Source organism: Amia ocellicauda, chromosome 19 (assembly GCF_036373705.1).
Source record: "Amia ocellicauda isolate fAmiCal2 chromosome 19, fAmiCal2.hap1, whole genome shotgun sequence".
Lineage (NCBI taxonomy): Eukaryota > Metazoa > Chordata > Actinopteri > Amiiformes > Amiidae > Amia > Amia ocellicauda.
Genome location: NC_089868.1, coordinates 20,060,227 through 20,073,099, shown reverse-complemented (window position 1 = coordinate 20,073,099; position 12,873 = coordinate 20,060,227). Strand labels below are relative to the sequence as shown.

Genomic DNA, 12,873 nt, shown 5'->3' with positions numbered 1-12,873 from the left:
ACATCATTATAATGATGACAGAAACGCGGTGGTTTCACAGCAAAAAGAAGCAAGAAGTCAGAGGGAGATTGTTGTGTTATGAAGTGGTCATCATCTCAGCAATACAGACGGTGTCATAGTATGCATATATTTAGATGCGCATGTTTATATACATATAATTGGATGGATGTATGGATGGATCCATATATATATATATATATATATATATATATATATAAATATTTTTTTTTTTTTTTTTTTTTTAACAAAAAATAAACAATGTGCTTTAATGTCCACTACTGCATGCTAATACTTTGTGATAAAACATTGTTTCTATTATTAAAATCTTTAAAAGGTAAAAGTTTACCTTTGGGGTCACTCAGCACTGAACCAAACGCAGTGATGATGTAATCAGCCTTCAAGCGCACGATTTGGTCCTCATCCTCGATCCAGTCGCCGTCTTTGCTTTGTTCGGTGCAACAAAACTCCATGCTGACTATTCGCCCAGCTTTCACAATGACCTCCCGTGGAGACAGGAATGGCAAGAACTCACATTTCTCTTCTCTTGCCAGTTCCATCTAAGTAAATAGATATAAACATATATAATATAGTTTAAACAATTTGAACAACAAATGGAAACATCTAAAATATGTATAAACCCTTTTTACATAAAGTATAGAGGTGGAACCTTTTGGTTGAAATGCAATGTGTTATATAGTTTGAGTAGTTTGTAAGGAGCAGTAGTGCATGTCTACTCATTATTGTTAATAATAATACAATTGAACATTTAAATTGAACACTTCATAGTGAGTCTTGATGTTGTTGTTTTTTGGTTTGTTTTTTCTCTCCACTTGCAGGTTATATTGTACTGTGTCTATTGTAATTTTTGTCCACAATACAGCCACAACTCCATAGTCTAAACAGCTTTGCAATTTGATTGCTGTACAGTGGGCTGCATTTGATTATCAGAGCTACTTCTCTCAGCCCATCCCAAAGTGGTACATTTTAAAAAGCCTTTGGCACCATTGTACACTGAGTGGTAAAATCTGATGACAAGTACTACAGTGTAGGGAATTAAGCCCTGCATCCACTGAATGGGCAGAAAACATTGTGTACCACTTATAAACTAAGCTTTCCCACTGTTAGTAAGTGAATGAAAGAGAGAAAGAATACATTAGTATTTAGTTTATATTATTAGTGCATACTACCTTGAACTATAAAAAATAAGCAAACGGGACAAACTTCAAGGAGATAAACTACTGTCAGCAGCTGATTTCAAGTAGGACAACCATTGCCTGTGGGATAGGCGTGAATATTATGTCAAAATCAATCCTTTGACCGCACAGAAAACAGAAATTGCCATTGTTTCATCATGTTTCATTGTCATCATTTTATGTTCAATATATATTACTTATCTACGTATACATAATTCTCACTGTTCTCGATCAGTTTGTTAAATGAATGTCTGTCTAGCTTGTAAGTTTCTTTTAAGAGTATTTAGTGGAGTGTCTTCTGTGTGACTTTTCCCTGTCACATGCAAGAGTTAAAGACTACATGTACCGGTAAACAATTTTTTATTTTGAATTGCTCAGCATCTGGTAAACTGTGCAAACTTCTGTGACAAAAAAATAAGTGATATGAGGTTTATGCGTTTTTACTTGTTAAGACATTAAATAAAAGAAAACCTTTCCTACATACAGTATGTACCCACATCCTTGTGGTTTCCATGGCATCTTAGTTACCGTGAAAAATCATTGCACAGCAAAGTAATAAATACTAATAATGATTATGCAAGGTAGTGCTAGAAACCTCATGCAGTGACATTTTAAAATCTACAAATTGCACAGAGCACGGAAATACGTTAATGCACATTATTTTATCTGAATACCTATGTCTACCTTTAATGAATGTTTAAATGTAAAAATGTGGCAGCATCCAATACAAAAACATCTCACTGCAATGCCTCCTAATAACAATATAATGAAATGTAGGAAATACTGCCTTGTTTTTGATTTGCAAAAAGCCGCATTACAGTCCTTCCATATTGCATGTTTGTAATTTATTAATTACATTTTTCTGAATATATTCAATGCTACACAATAAATAGCTAGAATATTTTATTTAATGAAAAGCTGAAAGGTAGAGATAAAGGGATTCCACATGCAAACTATTACTACATATTTACTTAACATTAATTAGTAATCTAATTCAATTGAGGACCTGGACAGTAGTTACAATTATGCTACCAAACAACAAACCAACAAAAGCACCAGCCTGTGATAGCAATGTCTTCAGTGAAAGCAGCTACACAGTGATTCAGCTCAATATACACTGGACATGTTGATTGGCCTGCCCAATCCAGCGCCTATTGTGAATGTGTCCGGCTCTAATTTGGGATCTTGTTATCTCAGATTGAAGCATGTTGAGTCTTCTGAAGATAGTCTTCATTAATATGGAGCTTTAACATTGTCGTGCTCTGTGTCAATGGGTGAATTCAACGAGGGGCAACGTGTGCAAACTAATGACATGGCAACCCAAATATTCCACTGGGATTTCCTTACACAATTACTTGCCATTCAGTTTATTTCAAATGGCTGTGGTTCCCATTATTTTAGGCACAGACATTGGAGCCACATCTTTATAAACCCCAATGCTCAGAAAGTAGATACAATCGTCAGGTTTCAGAAATACTTGTTTTCCCTAAATTTGTTGGACACATGAAGACTGGTGATTTTGCTGTACATATACAATAGCATCCTGATGTATGTGTACCCTGTTTGAAGAATAACTAAATTGATAAGTTAGCAAGAAAGTGCAGGCTTATACTCACCATGATTAATACACAATATAACAGTAAAACATTAGGCATGGCGGAGAGAGAAAAACAAACTCCGGCGATTCAGATTAAAGTCTAGGCCTAACGGTTGCCTAATGGATTGCTAGATAGAAAGGTTCCTATGTGTGTATTTAAATCAAAGTACACACCCTTCCACCTAAGATGAAGGTTACCCTTTAAAGTTTTAAAAGTCACTTAAATGATTGAATGGAAAAGAAAAATCACAGATCATTAACTTATAGACTCCTACTAATACATATGAACTAATCATTTTAGGAACCGCTTTAATTTAAGTCAAGCTCACATAATTCTAAATATTCTACAATGTTCTTTTCCCATTTTGTATGCAAGAAAAAAAAAGTGCAGAGGTATTCACAAACGCTTGAAATTCTGTATAAGATTACACAATATTCTTGTGAAGGCAATGGAAACGAACAAACACAAAAGCTACGATTAATACAATAGAGTGGGCATGCTTAAAAGATAGAGGAATTGCAGAGACACCATGGAAATTATACTGCTGTCCGAATTCACGTTGTTCTTCATTTAAATGGTGAGAGTGAGTTTCTATACTTTCAGAGCAAACTAGGCCAGCATTTTCTTTGTACAGCTCTTAATACCATTCTAAATTCACAGGTTGTTTCATTGAGTATATTTGAATACTGTATTCAAAAACTGTCTTCCAAAACTAACACTTGTTTTGTTTTACCTTACTGAAGAAACCCTATTCTTTTATCTGAATTGTTTGGTGGAAACATCAGTGATACTATACCTTTGGGTATTCCTCCTCTCAATTAGATTGCTTTCTTTAGTTTGTGGTCACATCTTGCTAGAATTTTAGATCAAGTGTCTTTGCTGCCTAATGAAGAAGACGTATGTAGTATCATTACTGGCAGTATACATTCGGTTCACAAATAGCTGCTGGGAAATACATGTATATGCAATCACAAAAAGGCATATGAAAATAACAACCTTAATGCTTGGTAGGAATCTCAGTGCTAATGTGAAGCTTTGAAAAATAATGGTCGCAGAGATCTTCACAAAAAAGAAAATCAATGGCAAAAAAATCTTCAATAAAAATAAAGTCAAAGACAGCAGTGCTTGACATCTCCAGCTTTCAAACGCAAACCTTTTAAAGGAAATCTAAGGCTTCGTTTGCTATTACTGGGCAGCCCTACATTTATTGTGCTTGATGACAGGTTTTGACAGTTACAGTATCTCCAGCCGACACCGGAGCCAAAACAGAGTATTTTGCAATAACTGTGGGAATGAAGCTTAAGAAAAGGGCCACTGAGGCGTGGAGAAGATGCTTTAGCGGACATCTTAATAAACTGATTCATGCAGTATTAGCTCAGCAGACCAAATATTAATAAGCTTTCCCAGTTAGAGTCTGTTGACTTTTTACCTCTTCTGGGACAGCCCTTATGTTTGTAAATCCTTTCCTGAAGACCACAAAGACACGTCGGGCTCCACAGCGCAATGCAGAGGTGGCGCAGTCAAAGGCAGTATCGCCGGCACCCAGCACGATTACTGTGCCATGCAACACTGGCAGCTCAGAGTGACAGCTACACATCCCTGAATGACAAAGGAAGAAAAAAAAATAAAAAATCCGTCTGCAGAACTATTTCTGCTCAACGGCTCAAAAGATACTAGTACTTAAGGCAGTGTAAAATTGCATCTTCAAGCCTGCAGACACAGCATGTCACTATCAAATTATTCTGCTTCATTGAAAGGCAGTTTTATTCCATTTTTTTTTTTTCAAATGTCCTCATAGAAGTAATTTCATACCCACTACCTTTAGCAGTGCGACTTTTACTTTATCTTCGATATGGATGACTACAGACCATATTGAATGCAGCTGATTTCAGCATCAGATATCACATCCCACTGAATCTATCAAAATCCCCTCTATTCTAATAATTCACCATGTTTTGTATTCGCTTAAAATCAAACAAAGGCTTCCTCTACAGGCATGTCTTTGTACATCGCTAGAACATTTGTCACTGGTTTATTCTAAAAACCATGTGCCACTATTTGCAATGAAAATTATACTATTTATCAACCAGTTTCCCATAAGGCACTTTTTTTTTATTGTATATCTACTGAAAATATGGAATAATCCCTTATCCTAAAGTAATTAATAGAAGAGTAATTAGTGCTACATTCTACAATCATAAAGAATAAAAAAATAATAAAATAAACATTTCCCACATGTGTTACTCAACTATAATGTGATTTTGCATTAATTATATTGGCATTAAAGTGCAGAATACAAATACAGATATTCTTTATTTTAAGGGGAATTCCCTGTGGCACATCTTAGTGAACAGGAACGGCACAGAGTATGTTAATATTTTAGGTAAGTCAAAAAGTAATTAAACCTTAATATCCATGTGTGGGATGCAATGATAAAGTGTAATTTAAAATCCCTGTAAATAAATAATTGGAAATAACAAATTATACACCATTACAATAATAACCAAATAGGATAGAGTAACCAAAAATCCTTGCCTCTTGTTTTGAGTCTTATATATATATATATATATATATATATATATAATATATCAAAATCAGACTGAGGTAATGAAGTGGAATAGTAGTATTACAATACATTTGGCATTTTACATTTAATTAAAACCACTTACCACCAACGTTAATATAACTATTTGAATTTAATTAGAAAAGTATCATTCAGTTCTGTATATTTTTCAAGCACACCATACATTCTCTATTGCCATATTTAGATATAAGCATGATATAATTTAGCTTCATGTATGTAGTCAGAGATGCATGTTCATAATTTTACAACTGACCAAATTATATAGTATAAGCAATAGCAATACTTTCATTTTTTTTTCAAAACAGTTTTCGCTTATTCTAGTCTCCACACATCATGAAATATCTATAGGAAAGTGAAAGATGATTTGATTGGATAAGTATGTTACACTTATGCTTGTGTTTTTAAATTATCACTTGCACTGTGATGTACAATAAACGTATATTTTAATTACTCCACTAAAATCTAATCCCCCAAAAGAACAATATATTCTGTATCTATTGTGAGAAGTCAGAGAAATAAATATCTCTGTGTCATAACTTATTTCAAAGCAGCCCTATATAGCATATTTGTTGTGAAAGTAATACTTGATGTACTGTATATATCTGTGCGTGTGTGTGTGTGTTTTGGGTGTTTCTTTCTTCTTAAAATATACAGTAAAAGGCAACAATACTATTCATTATTTTTTCTTCAGTTCAGACAAAAATCACATTCCTGGGAAATGAAATAATCTTCACAAAACAGCACTTTGCAAAGCGTCCTACACAGCATGTTTCTTTCTTTTTAGACATCCTTTCTTTACTTTTTAATTCTATTCTAGAGATAAATTATGTATTCTTATTTCAGCACATTAGTCAGGCTTTACCTGGTTTACTGGCCTTGGCAACCAGTGGCAAGAAGTCTTTAGATGTGTAAAAACCTTCTTCCATTGTCAGTCCTTCAAAGATTTTGTGTCTGTTGGGCTCTGGCAAACCTGTTCAAATATAATTACAATGAAGACTTTGATTATTAGATGCATTTCAACTCTTGATTCTCGTCTGAATTGGCAAATTAATTGTCAAAGAAATGCCCTGTAGATGATGTAGTTGAAACTGTCAGGTGAAATAAATACAAATATTCCAGATTAAATGAATCACAGAATCAGTGGGCCATCAAGATCTGTGTTCATTAAACATCATTACACAGCAATGGCCACATAAAAAGGATATTTCATCCAAAACGACAAAGCATTGAGTCTCACAATCTATTACATTTTATGATGCAAGCAGATACAAAAAATAAAAAGATTGTGTTGAATGGTTTCCAATCACTTGGAACCGTTCTTATACTCTCATGTGCATCGATACAGTACTTTCACATATATTGAGCAGTCCAAAAACATGAACCTAGTCATTTGCTTAATGTTTTAAAACCGACATTTGTTAGATAATTTAAAACAGTGATTGCTTGATAGATTTGTGATGCTATGCTGAATATGTAGAAACTTCATATGAAAACACTTGACCCCTAGGTTGCTTCGCCTTTATCATCTAAAATATCTGCTATAAGAAGCAAGGATTTTATTGTTTTAAAAAAGGAGAAGACTTGAGACATCGAAATGTCACAAATGAAAAATGCCAATTTGAAGAGGAGCCTTCCACATTCTCCAGGAAGAAAGGGTGTAATAAAAATAATGCTAAGTATGTATAAAAATAAATGACACGCACTGGTAAGATGCCAGTTTATTTTTCAAGAACCGTTATTAAATATTCAGTTTTTCAAGCAAACAAAGCCATCATCAGACTGAAATTGGATTAAAACAAAATAACCTACCAACGACCCCAAAGAAAAAACAAATCAAGTATTAAGACTAACATAGTCGCTCATCTGGCTGCTGCACACGTCTCAGGCTAAAAACCTATCATTAATGCATTTTGTATGGTGGCTCTATTGAGTGAGGCTAGTAATTAAAGTTCTTCTCTCTCATGCCTGTTGTTTGACCTGTGATAAAGCAAGCGATCACGTATCAATTCATTATTTCCCACAGCACATGCAGGTATGTCTCTTTCCCAAGTGTTGCCCATCTGTTCAGCGGACCCTCCCAGTCAGTGTAGGAGTGAACCGCACAGTGCCGCATGTCCAACCGTACTGTAACCTCCCCGATCGATAATATTTGTAACTTGTAAGTGCACAGTTGAGCAGAACACACGCCATGCCCTGTCCTCGTTAACCACACTGAGCTCTGATACTACAACCTTCTCCCTCCTGTCTGCGGTGATCAATTTTCATTTTCACCCCCCCCACCCCAACAGACATACACACACACTTTCTGTCCTGAATACATTTCTGGGGGATGTTTTAGATTTATATGTATTCAGTGGGAATGGAAGAATAATTTCATGTAAAATATCATTCTGTCTTATAATGTCCAATAAGGTCTGGAAAAGCTATTCATAGAATAGAGAAAAATATTTATTTTGGTGAGAATATTCAAAAGTACAATTGTATCATAATCAGTATTAGTAATCGCAATATCATCTTAAAATAATACAAATTCCAAGCCGTTCATGATGAACCTGTGATATGTTGAAAACATCTCTGTACTGTGAAGTTATGTATATTGGGAATGTTTAATTCAAGTAAGATCTCGCTTGAATGATACATTGACAGATGTCACTCTTTTTAACACAAACAATAATTAAACTGAATGAATAATGAAAGCGATAAATACATCTGGAAGAATGTTAGCCAAAGCAAATTAATACAATCATTTAGGATGAAAAAAAACTAGTATAAGCTATCAGAACTGACTCTAAATACATGTGTGTGCGTTTAGTTTGTATTTCTGTATGTGTGTCCGTGAACAGTCTTTTGTCAGTTAATTTCACATTTCAGAAGAAACTGTATGGCAGGATAAAAGAGGATAAACAATTGTTTCCCCCGATTTAACTGCTGCAGACTTGTCCTTTATCATTCTGTCATTTGAGAAGGAAGAGAGGTCTTAGCAGTATAGACAGATCAAGCCACAATATGATTTAGAAATGAAGTGTTTTGGTGGCGAAGATTAATAAATGTCAGCAAATCATTTCGACTTTGTGATCCTGGCTTGAGCTATTTGACTTTCACTGAAAAAGGATGACATGTGGCTTAAGGTTCATGTTCACATAACTTAAAAGGATTTCACCTTACTTATAAATGTTTCCATGAAAATGGTAGCAGTAGCAGAAGTTTCTCTTACATGTTCATTTTGCACGTGTTGAACAATGTAGGAGGAACATGTGCAAAGGATATGGTAGAAAACTTTCCAAATCTACGGTAAATACATGTTAAAATAAACATAACCTGCTTAAATAAAAATCAACAAACAAACATATGAAGTGAAATGATGTCCCCATGTCTCCTTTATTGACTTCATGTCCTCCATTTTATGTAATGGATGTCTGCTTGTAACATGAAATGCCATCAAGTGACATAGCTGGTATAAAAAGGGTTAATGGCTATTGTCTGGAGTATATAATCAGATTTTCTACCACAGGCAATGATTTAACAAGCCTTATTATTCAGAAAGGCCAAGGCGAGTAGGTTTTCAGATGCATGTAAGTTTTTTTTCCATTAAAGAATAGTTCAAAGGTTAAAGGTCGAGAAATGTGATGCCATTTCAGTTAATTGTTATCATTTTGGAACCAGCGTACCTGCATAGATGCATACTACAAAATATAAATCCTTGAGGGGGTAGGTTACATATATTGTTAATTAAAGGTGACAGTGACCATATCTTTATGTATATTGAACAGACTTTTACATTATTGACTTTTATACAGACAATACATGCATATTGTGTTTATATATTTAAAAAAAAGGTAAAAGATTAAAAAAGCTCATTAATTCTCCCCAAAAGACATTTATTAATGTATTTAGTTAAATGTTAGTGAACTGATGAGTTCCTTTTGAATATTAAGTAGTAAGATACTTCAGAAATAAAATCAGCTTAAACTACAATTGTTTTATCTCCAAATTATATGGAAGAAAGCATTTTAGTTTCAGAGAGCTAAAGAGTTTTACAGAAGAACTAAACAGAATATGTTGATGTTTCTTTATGATGAAGTATGACTTTTTGAAATGAATGATTTGTGACAATCATATTCAAGAAAGTTGATTAACCAAGGACACCTGTAATAAAGCCCATTAAGGTTTCTCTGGTTAGTTTAAATAAATTTAATTTTAGCTTAGTTTAGTTCAGTACAGTTGTTATAGTTTAGGTTAGGTTCCAACACTTTCAACACAAGTATGTGGACCCAGGAGAAAACATACCTCCAATTTTCACAGCTGGAAAAGAAACCGCAGTTGAAAATGTAAACATATGAATATCTCTGACAATGATTTTATTTTTTAATAGCTCTGCGATTAATCATTTTCCATGCCAAGCGAATGAGAGGAATCTATTATTTACAAATGAGACCCTTTATCTCTTGATGCATCACTCATCTGCGCTATGAGGTGACTAAAATTGATTAGTAAGCAACCTTTGAACTTGATTAATAAAACAAATAAGCACCAGGAACAGATTTAAGAAATATTTAACCCCACACCCCCAAAAATATATTTACCAAGCAAGTTCTCCAAGGAAACAGTGGTTATCAATCACAACCTCATTACCAGTCTGTCATCTGGGTTTAGGCTAAATGTATTCTGGCTCGCTGCCATACTAAATGTTCAATGAAACATCCTTAAGGCTGTCTACAAGATCAGCTGAAGTCACACATGCTATACATCAAAGAAGAACATTAGTGTTATCATAGCTTAATAAATAGTGCCATTTGCGCAGTGTAATCCTCTGCTCTGGGTTATCTGCCCTGTACTATATTGCCCTATTTAAAAGTAAATAACACTATAGTCTAATGGGAAAATTATTTTATGGGTGAAAGCTCATAAAATATGAATATGAATTGCTAAGTGCTGGTGACTGTAAATGTACATTTTAAACCAGCTCGGCTCTTCTCTTTTATATGAAAACACGGCGAGATTAAGACAATGGTGTACTGAGGGCATTAGACTGGAAAGCAAATTCTTACAAGATCATTTCAATGGATTGCTTTCTCTTTCTCTCGCTCTCTGTATATTCATATACACGTGCCGCGTTACCTAGGGCTGTGTCTGTGACTTTCATCCGCGATCCCCGGACACATTCGCCCCGCAAACTTATATAAAGCTTTGAAAACAGGTACAAAAAGTAAAGAAGTAAACACACAAAGCAAAACATGATGAATGAGTCATATAAGGGGCAAGAAGAAGCAATACATTAGAAGCGGTAAAACATGAGTCACGTTGACATGAAAGTGTTTCCATTTGTTGTTGTTGTTACTTAAACCCATACAACTAAAGTGGAAGCCCCTCCATAACAGTCATTGGACACTAAAAACAAGAGAATCCATCTGTCTCTATTTGTTACAGAACGACAGTGCACCCCCCTATTTGAGAAGACAAAGAAGCCATTTGACTGCAAGCTGCTCTTCCGCTACATTTCACTTGCGGATTCAGAAATTCACCTGACCTCGGCTTGTTAGGTTTGAAAAAAACAACACTGGGATGCTAAGCCCACAGCTCATATCTTGAATATGCAGCACATTCATCCATTACCTTTCATTAAATCAGCCCTTCACATGATGGATTTGAGTTATTTTTATTTAATTAAATTCCACAATTTCAGCACTGCCTTGTAAGGGACAGTTTTAAATGCAGCATATTCAGTTCAGTAATTTTGTCAAATTGCATCTGCAATGTTTTTTAATGTAGAAGCCTTGATTTTATTCAATAACTGTACAAAATCAATCATGGAATTAGTTGTGTAGGTAATCTAAAAGTGTGTCTTCCAGGGTAGCACTCAGCAAAAGGGCTGTTATTCAAATTCTACAGCACAATTAAAACTGTAACCGTCTGAAACACTCTAGCAGTCTAATAAAAATGCAGAGGCACTAAAACTCAAAATCATTTCTAAGAAATGGGCACCATTGCAAATACTTAATATTTATCTGCGTCACATTTAAAAAGCATACACAGCATACACTATGTGCACTACATATTAAAATAAAACTTAATGGCATTTTATAATTATAAATCACTCTTATGATTTATGTTACATGGACTTGACTTGTTAACTTCTCACAAATGTCCTAAACAGATTATTATATATGATTGAAGTGTCTGATTGTGAAATATATACCTGTCTATATGTGTATGTTTATATAATCTCTTCAAAACTCATATTTTGGGTAAAGCTTTACTGGATTATGCCATTATTTTGCTACTGCACTGAGACTCCTACTCACTGAACAAAACCAAAATATAAAGTACTGTCAATTATTTTGCACCTTTTGAATGTCAGTTTACCTCATTGCACCTTTAAATTTGCTATCCATCCGAGAACGTTTTGAAGAACAAATCAGTCAGTTTGGCATTGTTCACGAACGTACACTTTATTGCTTTAAGACAAAATAAATTCCTAAACACTGATTTTTCCTTGTTGAAAGAGTGCAATTCTGTGATGTCCGCTGCACCGATATCCGATATTGTACTGTATTTCTGAGCAACGTTACAGCACATTATCTTTGCCCTCATCTGTGTCTCAGCTGATAGATGCCAGAATCCCTCACTGTTGGTTTTATAAACCAGAGCAGTCATTTGTATTCAGCACCCAATCGAAAAGGCTCATGACAAAGTGTATTTTAACTATAACACCCTGCTTCTGACACCTCCTTTATAAGTAATGTGCTTTCATTTTTCACATGTTGCATCTCATTTATTTTGTTCTGATGCAGATACTTAAATTGCAGAGATACAGTGAACAGGCAATACCTTTGAAATAATAAATCATCTGTTACAGATGTTTTCACTCTCTGCTGGGCTGCGGCTCGTTAATCAAACATTATCAGTACCTATCAGTGCCCGTTGCAAAGAACGAATAGTACTTCATTTTGAGTTTTGACTTTCATTCACTACCAAGTCCCTGACCCCTTTGAACCCTCGCAGATTAAAAGCCAAATAGGGTGTTATGTTAAATTATGTAGAAGGACACTGCATAAATTAAGATTTAGCATAAACAGGCATAAACATGATATTCACTGGAAAGTGGGATATTCATTAACCTTTTCATTAATATTGCAACAACTGAATGGAATGTAAAACAACTCTTTCACATTCATTTCACAAAATGCTTTTGCAACCCACTCTTTATGCTTTTCAAGTCAGTGTATTTACTATTGTAGTGCTTTTTATAGTAAGAGTATGATTTCCCCAATTATGAAGGACTCATAGATGTTAGGCCAGTAGAGCTCGATTCATTAGAATAGATCGCATACAAACACAAGATTCCTGCTTTCAAGTAAATCTCCTTCTTTAGCTACCTCGTGAAAGTGTCTTTTGAATCTCTCTTTCTCTCTCTCCACTGTGAGCCTGCTACACTGTGCCAGGTCTTTATCACCCTGTAGTGTGTTCGCCTTTGACAAAGTGACTTTTATCTGATCTT

General features: G+C 34.6%; 1 protein-coding gene and 1 long non-coding RNA gene across 2 annotated transcripts in view; one reads left to right on the top strand and one right to left on the bottom strand.

Annotated features, from left to right (window-relative positions):
- Nucleotides 1–12,873, bottom strand: part of LOC136714495 (dihydropyrimidine dehydrogenase [NADP(+)]) — a 154,743-nt gene that overhangs the window by 88,399 nt on the left and 53,471 nt on the right. The window contains exons 9-11 of the mRNA XM_066692023.1: nt 6,238–6,345; nt 4,221–4,390; nt 347–557 (exon numbers count right to left, since the gene is read on the bottom strand). Coding sequence (XP_066548120.1) covers nt 347–557; nt 4,221–4,390; nt 6,238–6,345 — 489 coding nt within the window. The remainder of the gene's footprint in view (nt 1–346; nt 558–4,220; nt 4,391–6,237; nt 6,346–12,873) is intronic.
- Nucleotides 1–12,873, top strand: part of LOC136714496 (uncharacterized) — a 50,325-nt gene that overhangs the window by 35,621 nt on the left and 1,831 nt on the right. The window lies entirely within an intron of this gene.